The sequence below is a fragment of the Microcaecilia unicolor genome, chromosome 2 (genome assembly GCF_901765095.1).
Source record: "Microcaecilia unicolor chromosome 2, aMicUni1.1, whole genome shotgun sequence".
NCBI classification, from domain to species: Eukaryota; Metazoa; Chordata; class Amphibia; order Gymnophiona; family Siphonopidae; genus Microcaecilia; species Microcaecilia unicolor.
Genome location: NC_044032.1, coordinates 387688672 through 387714933, shown reverse-complemented (window position 1 = coordinate 387714933; position 26262 = coordinate 387688672). Strand labels below are relative to the sequence as shown.

Below are 26262 nucleotides of genomic sequence, written 5' to 3'. Positions count from 1 at the left end.
GGCCACAGGAAATGACCCAAAATTGAATATCTGGACTCAGTGCTAATCACGGGACTTAGCCGACCTGCTTCCCACGGGCGGAATATTAGCCGGAGAGTATTAAATTATCTCAACATGCTTTCATAAAATTGATGTTCAGAGTTGTACTGAAGTGCAGTGGTCCAGGTGCAGTAGGTGTACACACTGCTTTGGTTGACCTCAGATGAAGGGGATTTTTGGGATCTATTTTCGAAAACGATTTAACCAGCCATTTGGCTCCTGGCCAGTTAAATCACTTGTTTGAGGGTATCCACTGATATTCAGCGGCACTTAACCAGTCACTGCCACTGAAAATCACCAAAGACCACTAAACTCAAATCCGGCTGTTCTGTGTGTAGTTTGGGGACGAAGTCAGCCCTTATACGGTTCAGCGCCAATAGTCATTTAACTGCCTACCTTTAGCAGTTGAATCAGTGCCACTTAAGCAGTTATGTGCTGAATGTCACACTTAACCATATAAGAGGAGCCAGCCGCACAAACCCTGATATTCAGTGTCCATGCCTGGACATGGCCCAGCTTTGAACATCCAGAAATAATGTCACTGGCAGCTTAAAAAAAAAAATGTTCACCACTGCCTGCTGAATATCAGCTTGGCCTGTGTGTGGGTGTTAGGCAGGCAGTGGCAGCTGTCACGCAAAAAAAGATATATTGAAGATTTTCTGTAACCTTTTTGCTATATGGTGAAGCAATTTTGCTAATGGTCCAGATGACTGATGTTTTCTTTGAAGCCCATTTGAGCAGCTGTGGTGCATATGTCTTCATATGTCCATTTGGAAGGATACTGGGATGCTGCGGGTATATTCCTCAGCTGGTAGCAGTCCTAGTTTGAAATTTCAGGAGTGTGTTTTGCTGCTTTTTTTATTTCTCCTTCTACTTCGATGCTCCTGTTTCTTTTCCTTTTTGGTTTTAAGTCTTTTAGTGCACATGGTTTATCTTTTCCCCTGCATATCTGTGGCTGTAAATGCATTTCAGCCTATAAAAATGCAGGGTCTAGACTTTTTTTTAATTAAAAAAACAGGAGATTAACTGATTAAAGATTGTATTATCTTGGCATTCCTTACAGAAAGCTGTACAATATGAATGTGTGTCATGTTTTGCTCTCGAAGAATGAAGGGCAAACTTTCACACTAACCCTGCATGACATGATTACTGAGTCATCCCCCACCCCCTTTCAGTTGTTCCTCTGGAAGCTGCAGTGTGTGTGTGTGTGTGGGGGGGGGGGTTCTGTGAAATGACCACATGCGTGCACACTCATCATAGGCAGCTGGTGGCCCAACTGTTTGGGGAGGCTAAAGGGGTGAGGTTAGGGGTGGAGCTTACATCCATAATTGTCTGACAACACACAGAAAAAAAATGTCACAATACCTTTTATTAAATTTAGATAGATACTAGATATGTATCATATGTCAAAGAATAAAGTGGTTGCTCAAAGCATATACTAACCACAATTGCTCAACTGCAAAACACTATGCACAACTTTGTGCAAAAACACACTCAGAACCTTACTGTACAATAAATATTACACTGGACAGACCCTAATACACCAATATGCCACCCATACGAAAAATGCAGACCGTCAACAATATGAAACGGGATCATAATATCACAATTCTCATGTAGAGCCACAAAACACCCTTTTAGGGTGGATAGTGTTCACAATGAGCTCCTTTAACGACCATATGTAGATCCTTCAAGAGGTAGTGTGTCATGATTTAGGCTCTACACCCTTTCTGATGTTTTGGTGCCACCTCAGTAAGGCCAACACACAATTTCTCCACTGCAAAACAGTGTACACAAACTTGTGCAAAAACACACTAATAACCTTACCAAACCATGACCACTGATTCCAATGACAGGACGAGCTACAACCTTATGCGTGGAAAGGCAGCAGTATAATTACACCAGGCTCTAAAACACCAGTACACAACCTAGTGAAAAAAAAAACAAAACAAAAAGGGCTGCAAATACTACACGCTAGCAGAATACTGCATCTTGATCACACATGAAAAACACATGGCACAACAGATATGAAGACAAAATACTGAACTGGAAGGTTACCTCAAGAAGTCACTCAGCATGCAGCAATATAAGAGAAATTGAAACTTACATGCAAAATATCACAGATGCACATTTCCAAAAGCTGACATATTCCAATTAATAAATTCTGAATAAAATACTTTTTTCTACCTTTGTTGTCTGATCATTTAGTTTTTCTATTCGCTTTGGTCCCAGTGTCTTCTGTTTTGTGCAGTGTCTTCTTTCCATTTGATATTTTGTCTCTATCCATGCCCACCATCCTCCTGTGTCCTTATGCGTCCTGTCTACCATCTGTAGCCCTGTCCCTATCCTTTTCTCCAGTTTCAACATCTGCCCTCAAAGTGTTCTGATCCAGCCCTTAAATTCAGCAATTTTCTCTCCATCCATATCCAGCATTTCTCCTCACTCCCCTCCCCTCCATCCATGTGCATCTACTTCCTCTGTCTTCCCTCCCCTCCATCCATGTCCAGCATTTCTCCACTCTCCCTTCCATTCCATCTGTGTGCATCTCCTTCCTTTCTTTTCTTCCCACCATCCTTGTCCAACATTTCTCCTCACTTCCCTGCCTTCTACTCCGTCCATGTCCAACATTTCACCTCTCTTCCATGCCTTCCACTCCATCCATGTCCAGCATTTCTCCTCTCTTCCCTGCCTTCCCCTCCCATCCGTCCATGTCCAGCATTTCTCCTCTCTTCCCTGCCTTCTCCTCTCTCCTTCCTGCCCCCCCCCTCACATTTAACCCTTTTACTTTTAGTGGCAGTGCAGTGAAGAAGAAAGCACTACTGGCTCGCTTCTAGCTTCTGCCTTCCCTCACACAGTGTCCCGCCTTCTGCAATGTATTTCCTGTTTCTGCGAGGGCAGGATACTGTGTGAGGTGAGGGAAGGGAGAAGCTGGAGGTGAGCCCGCAGTGCTTTCTCTTTCACTGCCGTCGCAGCTACTGAAAATAAAAGGGTTAAACGCGCGGGGGGAGGGAGGAAGGAAGGAAGGAAGGAAGGAATGGAGAGCAATAAAGTGAGGAGCTGGCGCCATGAGTGGGGGGGGGAGGGGGTGGACGCCGGCGAGGAGAGGAACATATTGTTTTTCGAGGTGGAGGCAGCCAGGGGAAGGTCACGGTTGGGCTGGGGAGGCTTAGCCTCCTCAAGCCTCTTATACGGGGCACCTATGACACTCATGTCTGATTCACGCCTAGTGTGTTTGTGATCTTTGTGCCAAAGTGGCCAATCAAATTAGGGGAAGGGGGTACATGGTCAATGTGGCCATTTCCAAGGAAGCAGCTTAAAGTAATGACATTTTTAACTGATATAAGGATAATGTTACCACTTGGTAAGAAAAAATGATTTGAAATATTGCAGCGCAAACAGAAGGTGTATATTTACTTTCCTGCAGTTTGCTCCTTGATTTTTGGCTGTGTCCAGAATAGTGCTCTGCACTTTCTAGTTAAGCTGCTGCCCCCTGCCCCGTAGCACAGAGTTTGATCTCCTGGATGATGTAATTAGAGGGAATATCATAGCAGAAGGAACCATTCATGCTTTTAATTGACAGAGGCTGAAGGAAAAAATTCTTCACATGGTGTTTCTCAAGACAGACTTCATCTGTAGGCACTTAAACTCTGTTTCCAGCATTTCATGTATTTTTGATCTGTTACAGCAAGAAAGCAGGGGCTTCATTCACTCAAGTCCAGGACTTAATAAATGTGCCCAGCAAAACGATTTGATCATTTCTGGAATAAAAATGAATTGTGCCCCTTTTTAAGAAATAAACCGACTTGGATAGCTGCATGTATCTGAGAAAATGAGCTCCCCTTTATGAAAATTTTGAGGCTGGTCCTCGCTTGGAATCATACAGTGCATTATGGGGCTGATGTAATGGTTGTGAGCTGAAACTCAGTGCACTTTCCTAGCGCATCTGTAAAATACAATTTTACACCTGATGCAGTAACCAAATCCTATGCCAAAAAAAGTGCACAAACATAGGGGAACTTTCCAGTTGTCATGGAAACGTGTGCACTGGCTACTCCTGAGAGAGTGTGTGGGAATTATGAAAATTCTGTATGTATTTTTTTTTTAATTCTGCATTCATAATTTTGTGTACAATTTCCCCATCATAAAGGCCTGAGTCCTTCCTGCCCCAGGTCCCCTAACTTTAATCTGCTTTGACTAACCAACCTCCTCAGCAGCCCAACCTTGCTCAAAAACCTCTCCAGATATCATCTCTTTCCCCTTGCAGGTTCACTCTGAGTTTCTCTGTCTCCTCTCCAGGGTAGAAACTCCTCCAGTTTTTTTTTCCTACCCATTCGCCAGGAAGATCGACCCAGTTCAATGGTGGAGGTCCTGGTGGAGGTCGGGGGGGGGGGTGAGGTACTGCACCATTAGGGAGTAAGGAAAGAGAATTGGTTTACCATGGGAGGAGGAAGAAATCACACAAATCACCAGTGCCTCTTGGTCACTAGCAAAATTCTGTGCAGTGAGTACACAATTGTGCACAGATGGGATTTTGCACAAATTCTGCAACAGCCATGGTGCCGACTTCTCCCAGGAGTAAATAGCAGCAGAAGACACATTTTGTGGCACCTGGAGCAATGTTGCTTTTGTATATGTCACATGTATTAGGGGATAATTCTATAAAGAAGATGCCATCAGGCACCAAGAATGAGTGTAAATGCCAGTATTCTGATCATTTATGCGTGTGTATACACACACGCACATGCAAATGTATTATACCCAGAGTACCTGAATTTAACTCCTCAAGCTACTACTGAAAAGGTGTGAGCGAAATCCAAATAAATAATATTGTGTACCTCAGCTCTAAAACTTTCACAGCACAACAAAAAAATAATTTTCGTGTGCTACTGGGCAAAAAACATTTGTCCTATACTAAATTCAGTGTGCGTATTCCAAATCCGAAGTCAGAATTGTTGTAACTCGTCAGGAAATTTTGTTATGCATAAGTTTGCCCAAATGAATTAAGCACTTGGAAAGCATTGAATTATTTTTTACAGAATGAGTTTTACTCCAACAATTACCTGATCTACATCAAAGTTTTTGTAGTAAACAGTATATGAAAATGTAATGGAATAACAAAATTTCAAAAAAGTCTCGTATTCCAGTTTAAAAGACTTAACTTCAGCAAGGCCCAGTACTGTTAAAAGTGCTTCAGGCATCTGCTTTTGCGTTTGTGACCGGTCATATTTTCCCGTTGCAAAAACCAGCAGTAGTCCCCCATCATGTTGGGATTCCAGCGGCCTTGATATCTGTTCTCCATTGTAGAAATGTCTTTATGGAACCTCTCTCCATGTTCGTCACTTATGTGTCCCAAATTGGGTGGGAAAAAGCCAAGATGGGAATGTAAGAAATGCATTTTCAATGACATTCGGCAGCCAAGTTTAAGCATGTTGTCTACTAGTTCAGCATAGTTTTCAGCTCTTCTGTTCCCAAGGAAGTTCTGCACTACTAGCACAAATGCATCCCAAGCTGCAAGTTCCAGAGGGTTGAGTTTTGTTTTGAATGTGTCATCATGCATTAGTTGATTTCGGGCCAATAAAAATTCCGGCCTTTATTCTAGCCTCAGTTTTCAATGTGCTAAACATCTCCTTCAAATACTGGAAACCATTTCCATCACAATCAAGTGCAATTACAACATTTTTTATTAAACCAAGTTTAATGTGAAGTGGTGGAAGATGAACTTGAAGTGGATTGACCAGTGATTTGTGTTGTACATTGTACCGACCAACTGTGTGCTCGACTCTGAGTGCCACTGTCTCATTTTGTAATGATTTTTGTCATCATGACTGTTCCTTAGGCACAAGAAACACATATGCTTTGTGTACCCTAACTGTAGGCCAAGCAGCAGTACTACCACTTTCAGGTCAGCACAAATATTCTATTTATGTTGAGTATTTGATCATTTTCAAAATTAAATCCATAGAAGCATGGGTCTCTTTCATTCCAACCCCATGAGCCAATGGAACAGATGGTTTTTCGTTACCATTGTGCAACAAGACAGCTTTCAAACTCGTTTTGCTAGAGTCTATGAATAGCCTCCATTGATTGGGAACGTGTACCATCTAACTCCATCATAAGACCATTTACATCAATACAGAAACAGACATTGCTTTCCATTGCATAGTATGCAGCTAACTTGGTGTGTCGATAACGAAAGTGTGAAGTTGAGGTGCTTCGTTGTAGCAAATTCCATTCCCGAAGTCTAGAAGCTAGCAGTTCTGACTTTTCTTTAGATAATAACAGATCTCTTACCAGATCATCTAATTCTGATTGGCTCAGCAAGTGCGGCTGACCCTCCAGTTGTTCTGGATCAGGAAATACATCATGCCAATCAACGTCTCCTTCATCAGGATCAGAAGCGTCAGTTTCAATTGCCGTTCCTGCTGCAGGAGGGGTAGGCACTGGATTCTCTACATCGTGTGGTACTGGTTTAAGAGCAGACTCAGTCAGGATGCACAATTTGTGACTTGTTTCTCTTTGAATATCTGGCAATTTTAGTCATGCAAAAATAAGTCTGGTGATTTTTCTGCTCACACCAAACCATCGGCACTGCAAAAGCCATTCCTTTCCTTTTACCATTCAACCACTGCATTAGCCAGAGTAACACACAGTGCAACAAACATGAGGTGCCCAGCTTTTATCTTGATCTCCAATTTGACAGTCAAAGTAAAACTTGTAGCAAGGCGCACTTGCTTTGTCAGATTATTTGCGCTGATCAGTGTATTTGCCACATATGTAGCAGAAATTGTCCGGATCTTTAACACATTTGCATTTATCCATCTTACCTTATATACTTACTGCTGACATCAGCCAATAGACCTGTCTGAGCGCGTCCAGACAGGTCCAACCATGTCAGTTGGAATATTTCCAATATACAATGCATTAATATTATAAGTGAATAGGCTTTGCATGTATAACTTAAAATCTAGACGTGTCAGGCAAATTCGGAGTTCATATTTGGAATCGGCGGGTTCAATTTAGTATAAATCGTTTTTCTCTCAGTAGCAAAATCATTGTTGCGTTGTGGAATGAACACAAGTTGGGAGAGACCAACTTTATTTTATGAATTCACATGTTATCTCTTAGAATCCCATTTAGTCTGAAAGAGCCCAGAAACATTAGTACCTGAAATGTGGATTGCCATCGCCAGTGATTAACTGACCGTGGTTCAATCCTTCAGTGTATTCAAAGATGACAGGACTGCTAAAAGCTTGAAGCAGTCCAACTGATGCTACAGGTTTGCTGCTGGAAATGTGTGAATTGTAACTAGATTGGGTTGAAATTTTTGCTGACTGATGCTGGCTATTTTGAGAATTGTTTTACTTCTACTTAAAGTCCATATAGTGCCAAAAGATGCAGTTATCAATTAGGGGTGGTCCTGTGCTGGAATCTATACATGACTGATTTATTATAATGAGATTGCTTCCCTAGCACTATGTACAGATCAATGAATGGAGAAGACAATACCCTACAGCTGCTGCCCAGCAAGTTTGAATCTGTGTGTTGATTTGCATTTTCAGAAAATATAGTCCTAATGTTATCTTTTTTTTTTTGGGGGGGGGGGGGAATTGTATTATTTTTCCCTCAAGTTCTGTGATTGCATATTTGGTGCAATACTGTTTAGGAAAACAGTTAAGAACATGTTGGATCTTACCAAAGCCTGGTCAAGACTAACAGTGTAATTAATTTAGTAATGTGGTTTGTTTTCATTGTCTTGATCATTGCATGAGCATTGACCAACGTTGAATGCTAGGGTTGGCTCTGATTTTATTTTATTTTTTTCATTTTTGTTTTTTCTTTTGATTTCTAATGGCTTTTGTATTTTTTTGTTTTGTTGTGTTTTTGTGTGTGTGTGTTTTTTTTTAACTTGCAGCACAAGCTTCACATAAAACCTGGCAAGCCAAGGATGATCCTGCCTCCATCTGCTTTTGCAGCAGTGTCTTCTCTGCTGTCTGTCTTGTTTTTGAACGCACATAGCTATTAATTCATGTACTTAACCATTTAGTGGCAGGGAATGGAGAGCATGGGGGAGGGAAGCCAGGTTCAACATCATTTTGTGACTGAAAAGTGAATTAGTGCCTTTCACCTCTGAGAAGAGCAAAAGTACATCCAGCCACACGCATACTTTTTTCATAGTGGAGGCGGGGAGGACAACAGACATTATAGTAAAATGGTGTGGCTTGTATCTGAGCTGGTAACTTGTTTCTTTAGCAGCAGAACACATGGTGGTGCTTTGAGCTAATCTGACTGCAATCCTTGATGGGTCCTTGGTATGCAGTAGCAAACTTTACAACTGCTGGTTGATCTTATAGCTTTCCCATTGCTGTAGATTTTTGCAGTTTTAGGAGTTCATAATTGTAAGTGGTGGGTTTTATCTTTTAAAATTCTATACTAATAACTGTGAGGTCCTTTTACTAAAAGATGTAACGCCCATAACGTGTGGTTAGCACACGCAAGCAGGCTACCTCAGAAAAGCGTTTAAATCATTTTGCGATATTTTGCCTGCTAACCCATGTGTCACTAATTTTCTTAGAAACATTTTTGGGAAGGGGCATGTCATGGGCGGAGAGTGGGCATTCCCATGTTATCCAACCAGTGCGTGCTAACTGGAAAATGCAGAGTTAACGCGGTGGCAGTAAGTGCTCATGTGTTAATTGTTTGCAGGTACCATGTGCAAATGGGAATATTGGTACACAACCTGTCAAAAAAAACAAAACAAAAAAAGGACCCTAAAGTGCTGCATTTAAATCTTGGCTTAGTACGTAGAAAAGGCCTACGTTTAAACTTGTTAAACCCAGATTTTACTGCACTTCAGTGAAGGGCCCCTGTATTTGCTCACTCTTTGCCTGATAGTTTAATCCATTTGAATTCCTTGGGCTCTTGATTTATGCATATTATTTGACTTTTCAGAATAATCTCTGCATGCAGTTGATTAAGGGGCCCTTTTGCTAAACTGTGGTAAAAAGTGGCCTTAGTGCACCCTTACGCGAGTGTTTCCCATGCGCTAAGGCCATTTTTACCACAGCCATAAAAATGGCCTTTTTGTATTAATGGCCATGCGTTAATGTTGCCATTAGCCTGTGGCCATTTTGAAAAATTACCACATGTGCTTTGTCACCCATTTTATAGGCAATGAGGGCTCGTGCGCTATCCATTCGCTAACCACTTAGAACACGGTGATGTAGCTGCGCTGTTTAGTGCAGGAACACCCACTCTTCACTCCTGACACGCACCCTCAAAAATATTTTTAGTGAGCGGATAGCATACGCTCATTTGGCAGTTAACTGCTGTACGTTTTACTAAGAGGGGGGCCCCCTAAGTTTTTGGTAAAGTATGCCAAATGGAAATGTAGAACACTTGCATATGATTTTACCACAAGGAAAAGGTAGTTTATACTGAATTTCACACAATATAGAAGCAACACATAAAAATCAGGAAAACTCATGTGCTGCGCAAAATTAAAAAAAAAAAAAAAACACATAAAACTTTCCTCTTTGGATGCTGTACCTGAACGACTGTATCCATGGTATAATGGTTTTAATCTTTGAAATAAAGAATGATGGGTTGAAATTTTTTTAAAGAGGGGCTGGTATCCCTACTTTATCATATTTTGTTTCACATTTTTCACGCAACTCTATGGTACAGTCAGATTTGAAAACATAATGTAAGCACCCTTTAATTCCAGTTTAAACAGGTGTGGGTCTTCCTTTTACACAAAGCAGCTGTTGGTGTTTGCTGGAGCGCTGTCAGTAGCTGATCTTTGAAAATTGCGAAGATAACCAGTTTCTAAAGACACTTTCTTGGCAGTTGTGAAGCTAAATGGGCAGCCAGAGATAGAATATGACTAGATGGTCCAAGTGCGAATGCCAGCTTCTGCTCTTTAATTTGTAGTAAATGTTTAACATGGGGCACAAGTAAGAGATGCCATTGTGTTAACCTCATTGCTGTTAGGTGTAGGTTTAGTGAAATGAAATTGTGGCCTTATTAATGCAAGTTGGCAACAGGTATTGAGTAAAGAACTATGCAAGCTAATCAGTGAGTTGCCATTGTGGACCTGGATTTGTCTCGCTGTGAAATTGATATCAAATGATTGTCGGGGTCAGATTCACCCTCAGAGAATCACCATATGCTGTTTTGTTTTTAAGCAGTGTAGGGCAGAGGGTTTTCAAGATAGGGCCGTTCTCTTTTATAATAAAATGAAGATTCACTTGGTAAACCAGACATATTTTTATGGCCTGTTTCTGGTGTGTAAATTGAACTTACCTGTGTGTTTTGTATTTTTTATACCATTCCTTCCTGGACAGAGCGTTTCCTTTTCTGATACATTCCAAGAGGTGGCGGTCCATGTTTACGTTATGACTCCTGGATTTCTTTCTCTCCTGCTGATGCTCTGCCAGCTTTTCCTCTGCTCCTAGCTAGGTAGTCTCCTGTTTCTTCTTCTCTAGCACACAGATTACGCCTCTTGCTAAATAAACTCTACACCTTTCCACCTGTGCATCAAGTGTACCTGAAAATTTTATTTTGTGTTTAAGTTATACACGGTGTCATAGGAGCTGGCTCTGTGGGTGCTTGAGCACCCCAAATATTGAGAGACTTCCTTGTATGTGTACAGGAAGGGGTTATTTCCATTTGGCTTAGCACCCCCAATAACTCTGAAAAGTTGGCTCCTATGCATGGTGGTCTCTTATCACTGGACATTTCTGTGGATCTGGGCAGGGAGGGTACAATAACAGTATAACACATCCATGCAAAAAGCAGCTATTGAAAGCCATATGTATTGATAGTTATGTTCCAGTAGCAAAGTATGGTTTTTCTAGACTCCCTCCTGTGTAAATGATTAAATGACAGATGTTGAGCAGGTGTCATGTTTGAAATGGACCCACACCTGGGGGGGGGGGGGGGGGGTTGAAAGCTGAGCACTGTCAGCTGCCAAAGAGAAGTTATATACTCCTAAAGCGAGGGGGGGTCTAGCTGCTAAGCCAAAAAAAGTTCCCTTTTTGGAAAGAAAAGATTGAGTTGCTGGAGTTAATAAACTTAAAACCTTTACAACTTGATACTGCAAGCAGTTCCAAAGGTTGTATATACAAACACCCAGTTAGGTTATCTATCAACGGCTGGGCAGCAACCTCTCTAGCCAGTTGCAAGCTCTGTTTTATAATTCATATACAACTTCATTTCTAGTTGACGCTAATCGTGCAAAATATTCTTTAAATATTTTTGGAGAACCAGAACCCAGTTCCCTAATCGGGGGTGGGGTGGGTAGTGTGCTACATTTTCTCATCCTTCATGCTCATGTCTTCCAGCTTAACTGCTTGTTAAATGTGCTTGTGCTAGCCATGTGTATGTGTGCTCACTAACTTTGCAGGTGGAGGGAGATGGGGGCTACCAGGTTTACAGCCCAACTTCATTTCTGCTGAGATAATACTCTGTCAGAATGATTAATCCAGCTTGAGCTCTTTCAGATTGCTTAGAGTAATTCATGTTCATATACTATATGTATCCCCTTGGTTTTCTGTGTTTACGAAATGGGGTTTATAAACAGAATATAGCTAAGTTTTGTTTGAAAACTTATTTTTAAAATGCCACAATAGCAATACATTTTGAGAAATTGAGCATAGATTTTGAGAAACAGAACTTTACAAAAGTACAACTATATTCCCCCTCCCCCCCCCCCCCCCCCCCCCCAATAACTGAAAACAGATAATGAACTTTAGGTTTAATAACCCCCTCCCCTCTGGCTATGTTGAGCTTGTTACTTCTGCGCATTTCTTTCTTTCTGTATCTGTGCCTTTCTTCACAGTAGTCCCTGGCTCTGCACGGAATAAATGATACTCTCGCAGCTAACTGGATGCGCTTTCAGCTCTGCATGTAAGTATATGAGGAATGAATCGCCTTTCTGTGCCCTAACATGATGCAAAATTCAATGGAAGATTTCAAAAACAGCTTTTTGCATGAGGAAGTACTGACTGTTTTTATTCATGGGCCACTGCACGGCAGCATAAGCATTTCTCAACACAGTCCTCAGAATTCCCAGCCATTCAGGTTTTACGGCATCCAACTTGAATATGATGTGGGACAGGTTTGATGACATAAATTCATCTCGTGCATGGATATTCTGAAGATCACACTGGTAGGGTAGGACTAGAGAACAATATGAGAAGCCACTTGCTTTTCCTACTACTACTAATCATTTCTAAAGTGCTACCAGACATACGCAGCACTGTACACATTATATGCAGGTACTTTCTCTGTCCCTAGAGGGCTCACAATCAGTTTTGGTACCTGGGGCAATGGAGGGTTAAGTGACTTGCCGAAGGTCAACAAGGAGCTGTAGTGGAAATTGAACCCAGGTTGTCAGGATCAAAGCCCGCTGCACTAACCATTAGGCCTTGTCCTCCCTGAGTGCCACTTTTGCTCCTTGATGATCTAACTGTTCCATGGATTCCTCATGGACTTTCTGTGGCAAGATTATAATTGGAGGGAAATGGCCGTAACTTCCCCTATTAACCTCAGACCTAGTTTAGAAAGTTGTAGAACGTGGTCAGTGTAACAGGCATGTCCTGAACCGTGTGTGTGTTTTGTGGAGTATTATAACTGCCCAAAGCACACAGCCACATGGGGTAGATTGCTGGGTATTTCCCTCCTTCTAGTGGCCCCTTCTTAACTTTTGCCATAAAGCTAGTAAGTGTACTTTCTCCAAATTCTGTATATGGCGCCTTCAGTTGTGTGTGCTAATTTGGCTGCACGGCCAAATTACGTGCACAACTTAATTGATTAACAAGCCAATCAGTGCCGATAATTAACTTAATTAGCAGCACTAATTGACTTCAATTAGAATTTACGCACACAACTTTTGAGGCGTATTCTATAATAATCCTTTCACATAATCCTATTCAAACTGTATGAATTTTACCACTCCAGTTACAATTGTGTACTTCTACCCTTATCCTACTCTGTATTGCTCACTAGAAGCTGTAGTCCCATCCCCAGAGACTTATCAGCCTCATTGGGATTACTTCTCTCTATATGCTACTATATATTCGTCCCAGAGTTGTATTTTCTTTTCCGGAACCTTATCAGTTTACTTGCACCTACTGTTACTCTATTTTCCACTCTGTATATATTCCCGGAGTTGGTACTCTCCTTTCCGGAACCTGTAAGCCACATTGAACCTACTGCTATGTGGGATACAAATGCAATAAATAAAAATAATGGGGTGCACGTAAATTCCAATGTGCACAGTTGAAAAGAGAGTGTGGCCATGGGCGGGTTGTAGGCATTTCAAAAACCCAGTTCCCTAATCTGGTATGCTGGTAAAGGTTTAACATGCTCTCTTTCAAAAAAAACCAAAACCACATAGATATGTACATAGCTGTACTATACTGGTACAAATATATGCAGGCAGCAACCAATTTACAAATAATATTAAAACATGTTATTTACTGTAGATTCCAAATGGCCAGTTGATTTTTACAGAATGCTTTGGTTGATTTTTGCCTCACATCTGTAGCCAACCTATGTTTGCTATTCATCCAAGAATTCTTTTCACAATAAATTTATTGACAATAAATCTGAAATGTTATTTACTGTCAAGACTATTTCTCACCCTATATACCAATATACCCATTACTGGAAAACTGGAACAAGCTGAACTGTTACAGATTCCCGCACAGACACTACAAGCCAGCAGAATCCTTCTCCTCAGTCACACATGCAGAACAGGGATAGACCCTCAACTGATACAAAACAGGGACCATGCAGACAAAAACTGGAGACCTTCCCCCCCCCCCCCCCCCCCCCCCCAGGAAAGCCAGATTCTATACACGGTGCAAATATTGGTAAAAGTAACAAATGCATTTTCTTCCATACTCTGCTAAATACAAAATTAGAAAAGATAACTTACAGTAACTGTCGTTTTATAACTTATCTGTTTACTGATGTTGGTTGTAAGGTTTATGATCAAGTAAGCTGCACCTCTGGGAAAACTAATTTCCAAAGTCATATTGCAATATACTCAATACCTTTTATACTCAAATGTTAAAACTTGCACTATTGTTTTCCCTACTACATCAGCAAATTGTTACTGTACTTCTGGATTTCCATTGGGAAAAAAATACTAAAATTACAAAAGTTAATTCTTGCACAAGGTGCACAGTACAAAAAACAAGAACAGCAGAGCCTTGACAAATTTATCGATGCTGGAACTCTGCTTCTTAAAATTTAGATTTATACATAAAAAGAATTCCAGTATTTTCAGTCAGTTGTTTATCGTTTATTCATTTTACTATACCGTTTCAAATTGCGGTTACAAAACAGAAACGGTTTACATATTAATATAAAAATCATAATAAAAACAAACATAAAAGAACTCCATCAAATTGATAGGAAAGCAAACTAAGACAAGCATTCTTAAAAGATAAACACCAGATTCTTACTAAACAATTCTTCATAACAAGTACATGGGTAACATGTAGTTATTCTACATATTCAAGGGCACCTAACAAGTATGTTCTTTTATCACAGATTATTTTCAAACGTATCCTGGAATAAGTATGTTTTCAGAAATTTTCGAAATTGAATGTACCTCTGCTACAATACATATCACAAAACAAGAATGGCACTAGACAGGTTATTAAACAGCTTTTCCCTGTCTTGTCTGACGACTTGTGAGCCCTTGGGTCCCTCAGGAAAACGTGGGGAGTCCCAGTTGTTTCCCCAAAAGACAGCTGAGCACCCCGAATCTTCACCCGCGGCGACCACCGTTCACCAGGGGTTGAGCCCCCAGCTGCAGATGGCCAGCGGGGCTTCCGGAACCGTGGGGGTGGACGGACTGACCAGACACCGGGGAACTGAACCCACGAACAACAGCCAGGGCTAGGTCCGGCAGGCAACCAAAAGTAGTCCAGGAACAGGCAAAAGGTCAGGGCAGGTGGCAAGCAGAGTAAACCAGAGGCAAGCAGAAGGTCAAGGCAGGCGGCAAGCAGAGTAGTCCAGGGACAAGCAGAAGGTCAAAGGAAGCTGTCGGGAAAAGCAGCAAATCCACAGATCACACACGTAGGCTAGAACCTCTGGAGTCAGAAGCCGAAGCAAAGATCTGCGGAGAGCCTGCTCCTTAAATACTGTCAGCCCGCCTCAGCTGACAGGGGCAGAGACTTCTGATGACTGCCCTTGCGGAAACCTCTTGGAGTGGCTCTGCATCGGTCTTCAGGTGGGACCTCTGTTCCTTCTGCCCAAACAGGGTTCTCCAGGGCGGGGTCTTGGTTCCCGCGCCCAAGACGCGGAACAGACGCCGGCCCGGGATCCCGGCGCCATCTTCCCCGCTGGGCTGCGCGGGAACTCCAGAGCCGGCGATGGGGAGCAAGGGGTCGCGAAAGCCGGCCCTGGGCCCCGATCCCGGAACGGCCGGCCAGCTCCCTAACAGATCCCGGCCAAGCCCACCCCGGGACCATGATGGCCGGCCATCGGGGCAGGAACTAGGTAAGCCGCCCAGCGGCGGAATTACAGCTGGCCAATCCCACGAGGGTTCCTCTTCGGGGCTCGCGTCCATAGGGGAGCAGGCTAAGTTAGCGAGGGACGCGACATTCCCAACAGGCTATAAAATGTTAACACATAACATGAGCAATATTTGTAAAAGCCTTTAGTCTATATCTAGGTTTGTTGGTATCAGCAAAATCTTTTATTATGAAAAACGCATCAGAAACCTTGATATTTCATGATTACAATCATTGCACAACCAAATTCATATAAAGATTTAAATTTAGTTATGGAATATTACATTTATTTGCAGTAACTTAAAAGCCAGGATTCCTCGAAGTATGAAACCACAAGGAAAAAAAGAAACCAAGTACACACATTCCCTATTCTCCCCATTTTATGCTTTTTAAAGCAGCATTCTGTTAAGGAGAAAACACTGCCAGTAGCTGATTAACATCTCCAAAATAACCCAACGCTTTCTACCCGGCTCCTACTCTCAAATGTAAGAGCAGTAAAAAACGAAAAAGAAAACTGCGATGTTTATCACTCCATAAGCCCAAATCCTAGAGCTGGTCACAGAACGATACAAAACCAGCTAAGAAGCAGGCAGCCTACCAGTTAAAAAAAAAAAAAAAAAAAAATGGAAGTTCAAAGTAACTAAATAAAGGAGGAAAACTCCCCCAGTGACTCCAAATTCATCGCCTCCTAACTTAAACTGGCTTAAAACAGTCCCCCGTCCAGCCAAAAACTCATTACTCCGCAAAATATGACAAAATTTCTGCAAATGAAGCAACAAGTTCACAGGTGTGCCACTACGGATCCTGTCCTTTCTTCCACTGCCTCTAGCATTCCTCTAGTGCCAGGCTTCACCCGCTCCTATACCTGCCAACCCGTGCTCCTGTTTGAAAATGGAAAAATAAATCTCTTCCTTACCTCCGTGGTGGTCCAGTGGTCAGCTGGGGCAGGAGCGATCCTACTATGCTCCTGCCCATGCAGTATCCACTCTCGGTACTGAAAATAGCTGCCGTGAGTTCCCCCGCGGCAATCTCGCGAGACTGCTGCTGAAAATTATGGTAGTCACTTTTTCAGTATGGAGAGTGGAGACTGCATGGATAGGAGCTTAGAAGGATCACTCCTACCCCAAATGACCTGGCGCAACAACAGTCTTTCAAAATTTCTAAAAAAATATATTAACCGGCTCTTGTGAGCCAGTGCAAGCCAGCTCCAGCACTGAATACACCTGATCTGTGCCTAACAGGCACAGGTATTTAGGCCTGGTTTTAGGTGGCCTAAATGGGTGCGCCTAAATTTTAGTTGCAAGAATGGCGTGTGAGCTTATTCTATAAACTACACCTAACTTTTTAGTTTATAGAATCACACTAACTGTGTGGTTTTACAGTGTTGATTTTTAAGGCACCGTATGTAGAATTTCCCCCATTGTGTACAGAGACCCTTTGCAGTGGAACTGCAGCAGTGTGTGGCTACTTGTATTTTCCTAATTAAGTTGTAGGGTAGCCTCTTTCAGGTTCTCTGTCTGCTTCCTTGATGCCTTGAGAGTCCAGACATGCAGGAGTAGATTCAAGAAAGGGCAGCAAAATTTAGGTGTTAAAAAAATTGGGCATTAAGCAAGTAGTCTATAACAGCGTTGAAGCTGTTATAGAAGACGAGTGTAAATCGGTATTTGAGCGCCAAACTTCAGCCACAAGCATTTACGCCGTTTCAAAGACTGGTGTAAATGTGCATGCTTAAATGCTTTCAGTTGTCTGTTTTAATCATTCCCACCTTAAGTAATTCCCAAGTCCGGTCCTGGAGTACCCCTTGCCAGTCAAGTTTTCAGGATACCCACAATAAATATGCATGAAAGAGATTTGCAAATAATGGAAGCATTGTATGCAAATCAAGTTCATGCATATTCATTGGGGATATCCTGAAAACTTGACTGGCAAGGGGTACTCCAGGACTGGACTTAAACACTGCCCTAGTCCCTCATTTGCCCTATTTGTCTTATGATTAGTAGTAGTAGTTGTGCGTATAAGTACCACAGACACCCCTCAGCCACCCATGCTCCTCCCATATGGTTATGCGCTAGAACATAGGACCTGAGCTCATAGCATAGCGTCTAAATGCAGTTGTGTGGAACTACAAACTGGTGCTAATTAACACCAAGTAAGAGTCATTGGCAAAGCCATTTAGCGCCCATTTGAACTATTAAGTTAGATGCTATTCTATAAGTTGCATGTGCCATTTTGTGTGCTAGTCGCACAATTGTGTGTCTGAGTTTATAGAATTAGAAGGTTAGTTACAGAATTAGGGGGTTAGTTACATTTCTTTCCTCCCCACTGTAGTTTGTAGGTTTCCATAAGATTAGGTTGTGCTTTTTTATTTTGGAAGGATCTAATGTTCAGAGTACAAATATAGACTGAAACAGTTTTAATCTAGCTCATTTTCTGTTGTCAATGACATGACTGTCTGTTTCTGCCAGGCCACATCTCTCACAGGATGATGGGGCCATCAATACAGAAGGGGGTACCTTAATCTATCTTCTCAAGTGACATTGATTTTTAATTTTTTTAACTGAAAATAAAACTGTGAAAAGCAGTCGATGTAATGTATTTGTTAGTAAGCCAAGTTGCCTTAAATTGTAGCTCTAGAGATGATGCACTTCCTTGCTATTTTTGGAAGTAGGTTTTTTTTTTCTTGAATTGTGTAACTGACATGGCAGTATTATGTATTCTGTGCATATAGTAAAACATTCTGTTGTGTTTTATGTTGATGTAAAAAAAAAAACATTTAAGTTTACAAAACATGTCCTAACTTTTTTGTTGTATTGAATACACAAATCATAAATGCAATGCCAGCACAGGGAAAAATATGTAAATATATTTTTTACCTAAACATCTTTGTGTGTGTGTGTAGTCTTTGGGAGAGAATATTTTTAATTTCTTTTTACTTTGCTTGTTTTTTTGTTACTGTGGATATATGAACATGAATATCACTTTGTGAAATCTTTTATTGAGGAAACCACAACTTTACAATAATCCAAAACAGATATAGCGATGTGGTATAAACAATTCCATTAAGCAGTTTTATATATAATTTAATCATACCTAAATTAGCCATTCTTATTAACCCAAAAACAGAAAACTGTATGATTCCAAAATAACCGTGAGAGGCCTGTACACTTATGAGCTCCCACTGCACTGAACCATCCTACTTACTCCTACCCCACCCAAAAGCTCCCCAATCCACCTTCCCTTGCCCTCCATCCCCTTAAATACAGTACAGAACATAATGAAGAGGAGAGATAATTATGTCAACTTCAGAGCCATAGATAATTAAGAATCAGACTACATGCCGTGGGTGACGAGGACTGAGCATAGGGTTCAGAAATGGACCAAAATATCTTTTTACACATAGGGGTTATGAGAGCATCTCATTTACAAAGTTATCAAAGCATTTCTTCAATGGAGGTGTGAAGGAGGTATTGGCTGTATCCAGTACTGAAGTATATGCTTCTTTTGCACAAGAAATGCCTTATTTTGAAGTATGTGTTCCCTATTTTCCAAGATTCCACATGTCTTCCCAAAAAAGGGACCCTAGTGAGTTCAGAGCCAGGAATTTACAAAGTAATCCAGATAAATATTGCAGTATCCATGTCCAGAATCTATTGATATATCTACATTCCCAAAGGGCATGTGTCAGGGTGTATTCAACTTCCGCACATTTAAGACATATAGCTGTGTCAGCATAGCCCACCCAATTGGCCTGTAATTAAGAAAAATAAGTCCCGGTGAGGGTATGAAAATAACATTTGCGCAGTCGAGCACACTGTACCAGATTAGAAGTCTTCCCCAATGGATGAATGTCACTTTAAAAACAGGCATTTGGGCTTGCACCCAGGGAGGGAGGGAAGATATTGGTAGCCACTGCACAACCTATAGCAGCAATTGGGTGTCATTGGGAGCTCCTGCCTAGCCCTGAGGATCTCCCAATGCCATCTGGCATGGAAGGGTATGCAAATGAGGATAGGAGGGAGCTGTGTTTCAACATCTAATCTTCTCACAATGGGGAGACTGTAGACCCTTATTTTAGAAGCATCCCCACATCTAAATGGCACAGTTAAAACGTTTGGAGAGATCCAGATGTTGAAATGCCATTTTAGAACGGGCCAGTGGAAGCTCACTATGTCTAAATGGAGGGCAGGGAAGGGGTGTTCAGGGTGGGAAACAATAGATTTGCATTCCCTAGTTCGCATAGTGAACACGTCTCCATGGGGAAACCTGGACATTGGCATTTACACCTGCTCCCAGGCATTACTAAGTGCCTGCTGTAGAGGCAGATGTAGATTCCAACATTTCTGGGCCCTGTGAGGCCAGCCTTCCCCCACCCCCCCCCCCAAAATGACCCTACCTCAATGCCATCCTTAAGTCTTCCATCCCTGACAACACACACAATGCCACAATCAACCTCGTATATCACCTGACCCTCCCCAGGGGGCTTTGGGCCACAAGCCACCCATCACCTGGCACAGTCCCCGGCCTGGGGCTCCCTGACATCTGTGTGGTGGGAGTGATACTTCTGTCTCATGGCCACTGGTTCTTAAAATGGCAGCCAATATCTTTAGCAGTAATATCAGGGTATCACCACTAGAGGTCAGACCTTCCATATATGCCTGTTTTGAGACCTGGTGGCTACAAGGCAGGAGAGAGTGGGCATCACTTCCAGCCTACTAGACACCAGGGACCCTCCCCCCAAATAAGGCCAAGGACTGAGTCAGGGAGTTGGGGTGAAGAGAGCTTGTGGTCTGACATGAAGTTTTGAGCATTGGGCCCAGGGGGGCCACCAATGTGATTGCCTTGTGTTAACACAGGGGGACCTCTTGGGGAGTCTTTGCCCGGGAGGATTGGGTGATATGATTAGGGGTCTTCCTTTGTTGAGGAGGGGGGTGATTGTGGAGTCAGGTGTGCTGTTGGGGAGTGGGGTTTGTGGAGACTGCATTGGGATAGGGGTCGCTGATATTGGGATTGGCGTGCTCTGCAGAGGGAGCAGCAATTGTGGTAGAGATGGGGGAGAACACTTGTTTTCCCCTTGTCCAACTTTCTGAAATCGCTGCTCCCTGTGGATGTAGGGCAGCTTGGATGTGCAGCCCTACTTTTGTTTTACAAGGGGCTTTGTGTCTGATAGAGCCTCTTGTAAAATAGTGTGGAAATGCCATACATCCTGGCTTGCATGGTGAAATTTACCTTTGCACATTCTTTCTAAAATACCACTCTTTTGTTTTGTTTTTTTTAAATTTTATTTGCATGAAGTCTTTATTAGAGCAAGTGATACAGAATGCAGTGTAAAAGGCAACATAAACGTAAATACATTCCGATTCGCCAACAAAAAACTCTGCATGTTGCTGTTCCAATTTGCAAAAGATAAGACTATAACTTCAATATTTTATAAACTTTTCAAGAGTCTCCCATTCCCCAACTCCCCCCTCCCAGAGCATCCCAACCAACTTCCAAGGTCCCAACTAGCTGTCTCCATTTACACTATACGTGGGTGATAAAAGGTTCCCAGATCCTACGCCATTTGTGTGTTTGGTTACACCGCCAATCTTTGTTTTTAAATATTGTTAAAAATAAATGCAAGCTTGTTTTAGTTTTGGTACACTTGAACAATGGTTCCCATACCTATCCTGTGACCCATAGCCAGTCAAGTTCTCAGGATATCCATGATGAATGTGTGTGAAGTGTACTTGCAAATTTACTGCATGTGGATATTCTGAAAAATGTGGCTAAGGGCACTAGACCAGGATTGGTATCAATAGGCTATAGCTGAAAAACCGTAAGATTACTGTTAACTGAGGAGATGGGAAAGGTTTGATACATTGGTAAAACAGAAAAAGAGTCGGGGAAAAAAGGTTTTGGGTTAGAGGTAGAGAACAAAGACAGTACAATTTAAGTCACGTACAATCTCCTAGTAAATCCTCTGTCCCTTACCAATGCATACATCGTGAGTAAAAGGAGTACAGATATGTGTATCTACATGGACACCCAACTAGAAAGTCAACATGGATTACCTTTCCATCTTCTAGTTGTTGACCTGTCTTTTTAAGGTTCACTCAGTGTATTATTTACACATCTACAGTACGATGCAGAAGACAGGCTCTCACATTTCTTCTGTTTTTAAAATAGCTAGTGTTAGGAATCTATGGTCCTAGATGCACTATACCGGTTCCTGCCTCCTGGCTTTAAACTGTTGTGCCTACCTGTGGAACCTAGGTTCTCTATTCCCATATCTTACTATATTCCAGCTTTGGAATGAATCTAAGCATTATACTTCCTGGATATCCAGTGGTGTAACTACTTCATTTTGATCTGGCTGTCTTCCTGTTTTGTACTTCCAGCTTGGTTGCAATGGCTCTGCCACCTTTGATACTCCTTCCAGTCATTGCAGCAGTGGTCTTTGGCCTGGGGTCATGCGCCAGGGGCTTTTTCTAGAACCTTACAATTGTAAGCCCTAAATTCAGCCACTCTGTCTTACCATTTGGTCTTCCTCTTTTCTGGGGTTGTCAGTGAGGTGCAGCTGTGGGCACCCCAGAGAGTAGAAGGCTTGAACTAGGACTCAAACCTAGGCCTCAGTAGCAGAAATGAGCAATACTACAATAACAAAGTCACTGAACTGGCCCCCTTCTTATAAATTTTAACATATTACCATACCACAAAAGCTGGTTTCCTATTCAAACAATCTGCAATGTTTCAAGCCAGTCCCCGTGTACACCCTAGGGTAGTGATTCTCAACCCGCTCCTTGGCTCACAGCCAGCCAGAGGTTTAGGAATTAAAGGATTTTGAATTTATCTCGCACCTTTTTCAGTAATAGTTCAAGATGCGTTACATTGAGGTACACTAGGTATTTTCCTGTCCTCAGAGAGCTTGCAATCAAAGATTGTACCTGAAGCAATGGACGGTTAAGTGACTTGCCCAAGATCAAAAGGAACCACAGTGGTATTCGAACCCTGGTTCTCAGCCTGCTACTCTAACCATTAGGCAACTTGTCCATTCAAAATATCTGTAGTAAATATCCATTACAGATTTGTTTGTGTTGCCTGCACCTATCTCATACATATTGTGGATAGCTTGAAAATCCAACTGGGTGGATGTTCCCTGTGGACTGGATTGATAACCTATATAGACAATGAAAAGTGTGTGAGATTTGAAAACTGATACAAATCTTGAAAAGCATTCTAGCTAGGGAGCACACTTGGACTGACTTGAAAAATGATGCTTTAAGCAGTTGGGGTTGGCTTGCCTGCCTCAGATCTACAGATATGCACAAAGTTCTCACCTGGTGCACAATCACTATGCTGAGGAGTGAGGATGCGGTTACTGCTATGGCTGCCTGACAAGCTTGAGACCCACACTAATGCATCATGGCTTCCTCTCTGCATCTGGATATATCAGTGAGTGAGAGGAATGTTTGTCAGACACTGCTTCTTCTCACAGGCTGACTGCAAGGGATGGGTGGGAATGAAGCCTACAAGGACATAGATCTCTGGTTCTTCTAAAGAAATGTGCATTACCTGCCCAGTTCAATATCCCACCATCCATCTAGTTTGTGGTGGTAAGTGAGGGTTGGTTTGACACAGTCCTAAGGACTACATCCAATAGTGGTGATAGCATTTAAATTATGGTAGTTGATGAAGGTTTGGGGGGGGGGGGGGGGGGGGGGGGAAGGAACCTTTGCCTTACAAATTACCATATCTGTTTTAGAGGTGAGTTGGAAGGGTTGCTACTACATCTTAATGTAGCATGAGAGCCTCAAGAGTACCTGATGCAAAGCCTAATGTATTCGCATCTCATTTTTTCTCCGTTATTGCTGTTCGTTAGAATTGTTTTTAATCTTACTGTCTTTTTCCCCCCCTCCCTCTTTTCCTATTTCTGTAGCTTCTCCTTTATGTAAGGGTCCTGTTGGCTGCTTTATTCTCTCCTAAAGGACAGTAAGAAAGGTGGAAGAGCAGCAATATAGCTGCACGCCCGCTGGGAAAGTTAATCTTCCTGTTCGTCAGCACCTGTTTTTTTGTTTTGTTTTTGTTTTCTCAATCTATGGGTCAGATGTCACCTCACGCTATGTGTTGCGTTTGGTTGTTTGCTCACTGCTGATAGCATTTAGTGTGTGCTGCTCTACAGGTTTCATAGAAAAGGGAAACATCTAATTACAGTTCATATACAAATTTTCATGCTTCACTGTGTAAAGCATGAATAACGAATGCAGAGTTTGACTTGGTCTACTTTTTTGTTGGGGGGGGGGGGGGGAGAACTGTATTTTTGGACAGAAATATTTTCGACCAGTGATGAGTATAGAGTGGTTATACCTCAAATTCTAGAATTTTCTTGACAGATGTCAACTGTTTTGATGGACTTGTTCATAAAGAGCCTGCCTTGAGTTCTTTCACCTGGATCACATAGTCACTATTAACAATCAATGTTGCATGAACAGAGGTACATGGGGTTTTCGTGTTGAATCAGCTATGTTTTCAGATGGATATTTAAATAAATCCTTTAAGCCTAAATGAGCATATTTTGTGTATGATCAAGAAATGGGAGGGGGTGAGAGTTCAGTATACATTAGTATTTTGTAATGAGATTTTAATCTAATACAGCTCTGAGTGTTTCGTTTATTTTTCTGAAGATGTTTCAACAGGAAGACGCACAAATTGAAGTATCCATGCTTTAAACTTCAGTGTTATTAAAGTTCATCTGTGAAATTCAACAAGTGCCAAAATAATACTTATTAACTGGTCAATATTTAGCCTGCAGTGGTCAGCATTTTTTTAAAACACGGACTGTCGCTGGCTAGTCAGTGCCTGGGCAGCAGCAGGATTCTGCTGGGCAACTAACTTATGCGGGTCCTAGCTGAATATCAGCCAGGACCTGCATAAATAGATCTGTGGTTTTCTTCTCCCCCCCCCCCCCTCTGCTGAGATCAGACCCCCTCCTGAACCCTCCCTCAGCTGCTGCTGCTGATGAGGTAGGATCTGTGGGGAGGGGGGGCTAAAGGTAGGTAAAGGGGATTAAAGAGGAGGAGTCTGATTTCAGAAGGAAGTTCTGGGAGGGGTCAGACCATATTGGGGGTAGGCACATCTTTGGTTGCTACCCGGAAGCTATGGGGGTGCCGGGTGATATTCAGTGCCAGCACCCACATAGCTAAGTGACCAAACCGGACTTCATGTGTAACAATTGGTCACCTAACTGTGGGCACTGGATCTAAATATTGCTGACACACATATCTGTTTATCCTCCAAGAATGATTCTCTCATGCCCATCTTAGAAAGGGCTGATTTACTACTGCTGAATTTCATTATCTTGCCCACAGAGCGTGATTTAAGTGGGCTGGAGCCTCTCCTGCCCACTTAAATTACTTTGAATATTGACTGGTAAACTTATATTAAAAAGTGTTAAGTGTCAGTGGTCTAATGCCAGCAGGCCTGTTGTATATGGTTTCTTAAAAAATAAAATAAAAATTTTTTCTAACCTGTTCTGTATCAGCTTATTTCTTGTGAGTCATTTCAAAATAACCTTCATCGGATCTGCCTTTGGTCAAAAAAAAAAAAATCACACTTTTTTTAATTGAAAAGCTGAAATTAATGTTTTAATTGTTTATTGAAGGTGTCTTCAGTAGCAGTAATGACTAAATTGTTTGGGTAGTCGGGGCATGAGTGAGTAGGGCAGGAGCAACTGGGGCTCATTCCTACTACTGAGAACTTGGGAAGGGGCGAGTTAAGCATTGTGAGGAGGGCTGTATGGCTCTTGGGATCCTGGGAGCTTTTAATTTTTCTAGGGGATGCCTCCTAAGGGGGTGGAGCATATTTTATGCTATTTTAATCCCCAGTGGGACTGGGCAGGTGTTAATTTGTGGACTCGATATGGGGGACATCACAGAGGGAGCCAACAGAGATAACTGAAGCTTTGAGCTGCCTTACCACACACATGCCATTCCCACCTGCCACTATTATGTAGAACCATCTCAGTCTGCCTATTAGTTACCACTCCTAGAACTTGTATCCTGTTGTCCATGGTAAGTAATTTTGGGTTTCTCTTAAGGACAAACAAGATAGCAAGTTGCTCACAGCATGGACCTCCTTAGCTATAGGCTGCCTCCAACAAAATAAAGGGGGAAAAAATAACAAGTAGCTACCAACATCTTTTGGTGGCAAGCAGCCTATATCTTTGAGATAGACATGGAGCAGCCACTGCTTGCCTTGTGGTTGGTAGTGTAGAATTTTGCTACTATTTGGATTTCTACCAGTTACTTGTGATGTGGATTGGCCACTGATGGAAGCAGGATACTGGGCTAGATGGACTATTGGTCTGACCCAGTATGGTTATTCTTATGTTCTTATGTTGGAGGCAGCCTGGAACAGGAAGGAAATGGGCCTAAGGAGGATGCAGATGGATTCTAATCCCTGAAGATTCTCGAGGACTGAGTGGCCAAACCAACCGTCACATCAAGCCGTTCTCTAATTAGTAGTGGGATGTAAATGTATGAACCAATGTCCATGTTCTAGCCCTGTATATTTTCTCTATGGAAGTTGACCTAAAGTTGGCTTCTGACACTGCCATAGTTCTGATATTATGAGCTGTGACATGACCCTCATGATCAAGCTTGCCTGGGTATTAATGAAGAAAATGCAGTCCAGTAGCTAACTGAACAGAGTACATTTG

General features: G+C 42.1%; 1 protein-coding gene across 6 annotated transcripts in view; it reads left to right on the top strand.

The window, feature by feature from the left end:
* Positions 1-25032, top strand: part of SEPTIN11 (septin 11) — a gene marked incomplete at its 5' end in the record, with an annotated part of 103225 nt that extends 78193 nt beyond the window's left edge. The window contains 2 exon segments of one of the 6 annotated variants that reach the window (XM_030190572.1): positions 11879-11946; positions 23485-25032. In XM_030190572.1, the coding sequence (XP_030046432.1) occupies positions 11879-11903 (25 nt within the window). 6 annotated transcript variants of the gene reach the window in all.
* Positions 25033-26262: the final 1230 nt, after the last annotated feature.